The sequence below is a fragment of the Opisthorchis viverrini genome, assembly GCF_000715545.1.
Source record: "Opisthorchis viverrini unplaced genomic scaffold opera_v5_209, whole genome shotgun sequence".
Classification (NCBI taxonomy): Eukaryota; Metazoa; Platyhelminthes; class Trematoda; order Opisthorchiida; family Opisthorchiidae; genus Opisthorchis; species Opisthorchis viverrini.
This window is the reverse complement of record NW_008751867.1, coordinates 790,716-797,159: the sequence shown is the minus strand read 5'-3', so window position 1 is coordinate 797,159 and position 6,444 is coordinate 790,716. Positions and strand designations below refer to the sequence as shown.

Genomic DNA, 6,444 nt, shown 5'->3' with positions numbered 1-6,444 from the left:
AGAATGCTTGCCATAGACCAGCAACATATCTACTCCCTCACCCACTCTTTTCGCTTCTTCTCATTCAAAGGTTTTAACTCAAATCAGACAAATTTTGTGACTGTACAGTAGTAAAGCACCAGTGTCAATACTGGGGATTTTGTCTCTGATGGCTGATGATGGACTCTCGAAATTTTTTCAGTTTTTCCAGCTTTCAGTCTGCTCACTATTTTTCTTGTAGACAGCAAGTATTTTCATCACCTAAATACAGTACATTGTCAGGGAACTCTCAGTGGGCTTTTACTCGAATGCTTTGCAAATAATTTTGCGCCATATTTCGCTCGCTCGGTTCCGAAACCAATGACTCTCTAAAATCGGTTTCACTGTGAAGGGCCTATCAACTTTTAGTAACATGTGTTAAGTACACTGAAATCCTACGGATGGCAGACAAGAGAGCACGACTACTAACTAGGTCAACCACGATTGGTCGGCTTCCTTGGATTGCATGCGCAGAATAAAATGAGGTCAATCAGATGAGAGATTCAAGGTCAGTTGACGAAGCATGGTTAATTTCGACCAATCAGAACAACACACTCGCAGCTGGTCTTCGAATTCCGCCACTTAAAGCCAGTAAAGACCAAGCAGAACAGTAATCTTCAGTCTAACATGAATCTCAACAAGTTTGTGATTGTTCTCGGTGTGCTGGCAATTTTTCTATTTGGTTTCCTCATAACTTTGGTCATTCTTGACCCCATCATATGGCTGGTAGTGTACGAAAAGACGGAACTCAAGTCCGGTACACCATCTTTTCAACAGTGGATGGATCCAACAATTGATATATTCTTCGAAGCATATTTCTTCAACCTAACAAATCCAGATGAGTTTCTAGCTGGGGAGAAGCCAATAGTCCAACAAATGGGGCCCTATACCTACCGTGAACGTCGATTCAAAACAGAAGTCAAAAGGAGTCTCTACCCAACCATGTTTACGTACAAAGAGGTGAAACAGTACATTTTCGACCTTGAACGCTCTGCAGGCCCAGAAACCGATCCAATCACAACAGTGAGTTTGGGCTATCTGGGAGTCGATGTCAAATTTGGCTGGCTGCCGGAATTGGTGACAAAAGTGGTGGAGTTTTTAGAGAATAGAACTGGTGAGCACTTGATCATCACCCGCTCCGTAGGTGAACTGATGTGGGGCTATGAAGATCCGTTTTTGGCATTGCTCAAAAAGGCATTCATTCCTGTACCGAACACAATGATTGGTCTATATCTGGACAAAAACAACACTGACGATGGAATAATTACGATCTACGGGGACAACAAAGACAAACAAAATTATGGGCACATCTATAGGTATCGTGGTTCATCCCATTTATCATGCTGGAAATCCGATCAAGCGAACCAAATCAACGGTTCTGACGGCTCACTGTTCCATCCATTCATGAGCTCGACTGAGGATCCGTACGTATTCAGTGCCGACATTTGTCGCTCGGTTCAGTTGCAGGCAGTAGGAATGACCAGACTACGCGGTGTCCCGGTCATGAAGTACTTGCCCTATACAGACACGTTTGATTCTCCGCTAACCTCGGAAAAAAATCGAGGATTTTGCGTCAACTGGCCAGATTGCATGGCGGACAACATGTTCGACGTTAGCACATGCATTCCAGGGGCACCGATTACAATGTCGCTACCACATTTCCAAAATGTGAGTGAGTCAGTCCTTCATTCTTTCACAAATTTGTATCAAAAATATGCACTTCTGGTCTAGCTATTTGCACAGGTCTAGAACGCTAGACAAAATACAGGCCCATGTGATAAAATATCACCAATTTGGTTAGCTGAAGTCCTTCAAAATTATGAACCACGGTTGAGGTGACTGACCTTGAGAAGAGTCGAAAGCGAGCTCTCGATCAAGAAATAATTAGTTATTATCCACGACACAGTCGCGTTCGTTCATACACCTCTCCCTCTCTATCACAAAACTATCGGCACTCTTGACCCAAGTGTAAATTCCTTGTTCGGAGGGACTCGTGCTCATGTTCGGTAACTGTAGGCAGTAAATCTGCTCCGGAACACATGAAATGCTATTCAGTGTCCGAACATCTGTCTAGTCACTGTCTTCAATCATGCAGTTTGCACCACACAACACTAACATTAGGATGCATTCTTCTGAACAAGACTTCCCGGTCTATGTAAGGAGTGATCCCTAGTCTGTCTCACTTGCTTGACCACCAGTCCTGCTTGAGCGGTCCCCTGCAGATGACTCTGATTTGCCCACACCCAAGGCGAGAGCGGTCAACTCGTGTTTCACCCCCTGTTTGAGCAGGAAACACACCAAGCTTCCGAATATCCCATTTTATACTCACTGTGGGTGTAAAACCAGAGGTGGCTCGTCGAGAGACCGGTAAAATTGTTGCTTCTATATTTGCATTTTCTCACTCCTGGGAGATACAAGGTTTTGGGCCACATAACTGTTTTTTCCTCTGCAGATATGGTAAACATTAAAATGAAGTTCTGGAGATGCTATCAGGGGTTGTTCCACTGGAGAGTGTCACTGTGGGATGAGGGGACTATGAGAAAGCAATTTAGCATTCAAGGTAGCAAGTCTCACTGAACATATCTCTCTGCTGCGTTACCCTAGCATCCTTCGATCAACCAGATCCAAAAAAGAATAACGGGTGATTCTAGCAAGCCTGAAAGATAGGGCAGGGCAACTTGTTAGTTCTTCGGCTTCAACTAGTCTTCGTAGTGTTCTTGAGATAATATCAAAGCGCCTCTTTGCGACACTCTATTTTGCTAGGTGGTTCTAAGTGAAGTTTAGCAAGGTGAAAATCCATCAACCCAGATGAGGATGGTTGGTGAGTAGTACTCAGGTTCATCCTATTGTGCCGGAATACGTGGATCTCGGATATCCACAAGTATTGAGTACTTGGCGAAATAGGCTCAGGTGTAGGGAGCGTTCGACATTTCCGTATTACAAGCAACCCCGTCCATGTAATACTGAAGTTCACTGAAGACGTCGCGTCTAGGTAACGGGGGGCACTGCATTTACATCGCTTGCACGATCGAATGCATAGCTCGATTGTCATATCTGCTGATTCGCCAACTTGTAGTATCTGCTGCTGACCCGTTCAGCTGGAGCCAACGACCGAGACGCTGGCTCCCGATATTGATGATCTTCGGTTTCCACGTATACAGGACTGCCTGGTTCTTCCCCTGCCCCTGAAGTAATACAAACACAAACGTGCCATCAATTCAGAGCCGAAATTCCCTGAAACTAGACCTGAAAGCTCCTCATGATAAATTGCCGTGATTCAATGCGGCATGTTACTCATCGGAGAGTCGCACTAATCAGAACAGTCCCTTTTATTTAATCTAACTTGAAATCATGCTGATCACTCAAATCCATCCGTGTATTTTGATTACCACTTCTGCTTAAAAATACCCACCTTCACCGTGCTACAAAGGCCACCTCGTGGAAAGCCAAGGAATTAGGGCGGCTCGGTTACACTGATGTTTGTGTTCAGCCCGGCAGGGAGGCCTGAAAGTACGGCAAAACTTTCTTATCGTTTCCTCACGATAACCTATCTATATTGAAAATTTAAAGTCTATGTGATCCCATATTTCGACAAATCGACTATGTGATCCTTGTTTCGAATAAGCTGTATTTACAAATCAAGAAGCTCTAAGATGATTCCAACTGACCGTTGTCTACTACTTGATAAAAAGGGTACAACACGACGCCGAAGGCAATAAAAGTGCACTCTCTATGCATGGAAGGTCACGAAAGTCTACAAATTTCGGAATGAAAGTTTTTTTCTCTTGGCGAGATTCTTTTGCACCTAGGGTTTTGTCGTACTCTTGCCCTAAACCGCTGTTTCATGAAACACTCCAAAATCAACCATAGTTCAGTGTTATTCTTATCCGTGAACGACTAGCGTATTTCTCTGCAAAATTGTCTTGTCCGCCAAAATGGCTGCAGGAATAGTGAACTTGAATCCAAGTCATGTTTTTATCCTGGGAGAATTACTGTGTTTGCTTTCTGGCAAGCTGATGATCACTTCGTCACGAAGAGACTGAGGGCGTTAGCGTGGTGTGATGGTTTGCGCACGTCAGCGGTCGAGTGAGGATGTCCTTGAGACACTCACAGAGTCTCTCATACTAACCTGTAAATGGTCAGAGGTCTGACGAACACAATCCCCTGGTCCTCCAGGTTGGGCGTCGGAACATGTGGCGTCTTGTTCCTTAGAAATGGCAATACATTTATAGAATACATACTTTTACGTTTCCCGTTTGAGCAATCGTTCACCTGTCCTGGCTCAATGATTCAGGTAAGTCCACATGAACGGGGGGGAAGTACTGGACTCGAGTTTCGCTCTTATTAGAGCCAATCAGCAGTGCATATCCAATGATCGTGCCGGGATTTGAACCCCGCACATCTCACATGCGAGGAAAGCGTGTTACCATTAGTCCACCAGCGCACGCTGTACAGGTGAGCATGTTTGCCCTTGAGTGTTGTGGGCGAAACGCCCGATCCCTCGAACGACGGCCCAGTAACATACCTTGGTTATGTCAATCGACTGGCCCGCCAGTCGGGACTTCCTAGTGAGGGAGCCCCACAGCACTTGAAACCCATATTTGTATTTCCCGCCGAACACCATTGTCTTTAGGTTAGGCTGTTGAAATAAAGGCCATGGTGAGGACCCTAATCGTCCTCCTGTCTGGGCGTGGATGCCCTGACAGTATCCCAATCCCGGTACAGCCGTGTCACCTACGTCTAACAATATCCTCATGCCACATCGGCCGTCGCGTGGTGCCATCAGCCGGGTCGCCTTACTTGCTGCATACAGCAGGGCGGGTAAGCGAAAACAGGCTACTGCTGACGCCTCCCTTCTTTCTCCTTCACATACTTTTTCTTCCCCCTCTCCCCACCCCATTAATAACTCTCCTCTTGTAGGCCCAGCAGTTAGGACTGATGGTTCCGTTCGTTTTGACAACAACATCTGCGTGTCATCCGGTGCCGACAAATCAATCTTTAAGCCTCGACACCCAGTCGCTCTGGCCACCTCCAATGTCAGTACTTTGAAGCAAGCACGGCAACAAACTAACCCTGCTCCCACACTGGATTCTGGACGACAGTGAAGCAACTGTGTTGAAAACTGATGTCATGCTCTCGATGATGATGATGCTGACTGGAATAACCTCTCCAGTCGCACTCATTTTTTATCGCTACTGAGAGGAACAATCTGTGATAATGGCTGAGTTTTACATTATATGCTACTTTTCAATGGATTTCAGCGACATTCCGAGTACTCTTAACTGGGAAGGCTGTCTGAGCAGGTCGGCATAGCCCTCACTCTCATCTGACATTCCGCCGACCAGTTCAAAAACAAATTGTACTAAATTAGACAAAAACATTCAGTCGCCAATCGGGTGAGTCATATTACTCATTAAATCTGTGACAAATCCCATCCAAACTACAACCGTTTTCACCCTTCCCACGATACATCAACTAGGCCCAGTCCCATCAACCATACAGCATACTTGAAACCAAATTGTATGAGGTTTATGAACTCTTCTCATTTGTACGGAGATTTAGATACAACAGAAGATTGATTCAAATGAATCTGCCTCACACACAATCTGGTTTTGGTTGCTACATTTGAGGAATTCAAATCTGCACCATACTTTTTTCGAAGGACATTCTCCTGAAGTGACTAATCTTCTTGGAAGAATCGAACAGAGAGAGGCCAGCCACACAAACAGGGCTCTTCATTTACTTCACCGGCGTCGAGTATCAATAACAGCGGCAAAACGTGATCCTCGTGAACCCGAGGTGCCGAACTCCAAAATCGCCATCTTCCGGCAGAAAGGAATTTCAACGAGGGAGTCAAATTCCCTGGTTTCAGATGCATCCCCACCACAACACGATAGAGCAAACATTCCAAGAAGAGTGATAACCGTCTAACTTTTTGAAACAAACACGAGTTTAATGATGGGAGAGAAGTTGGTCACTATTTTGGAATGGAAAATGGGAATGAAGAAGGAACTGGGAGAGACAGACGTGTGCGTTACATGGTGTACCATGATGCTATAGCGAAACAGACTCGCCAGGACTCAGCACACTCAACCGACAATCGATTATCAGGACAGAAAACAAGTTGGCCCGAATCACACATCGGTGTTATTCCGTGTCCCTGTCAGCTGGTGTCGGTCGACCTGGGGTACGTCAACATGTGGCTTTCATCTATCATCGTTTGCATGACTACCATGGCGGACACAAAGAGAGGGTGACGGGAGACGAAACAGGAAGTGCAGATGCGCGCGACTCATGTTACACACACACACACAGCCATGCCGGATGATTGTGGTGATAAACAGTGATTCATAAACAATGTCCCATAGGCCATGCATGCGAACTTATCGATATATATATATATATATATATATATATATATATATA

General features: G+C 45.3%; 1 protein-coding gene across 1 annotated transcript in view; it reads left to right on the top strand.

The window, feature by feature from the left end:
* Nucleotides 1-620: 620 nt before the first annotated feature.
* The window catches only part of T265_08303 (hypothetical protein), a gene marked incomplete at both ends in the record, with an annotated part of 20,915 nt that continues 15,091 nt past the window's right edge, over nt 621-6,444 (top strand). Inside the window, one exon of the mRNA XM_009174059.1 lies at nt 621-1,686. Coding sequence (XP_009172323.1) covers nt 646-1,686 — 1,041 coding nt within the window. The remainder of the gene's footprint in view (nt 1,687-6,444) is intronic.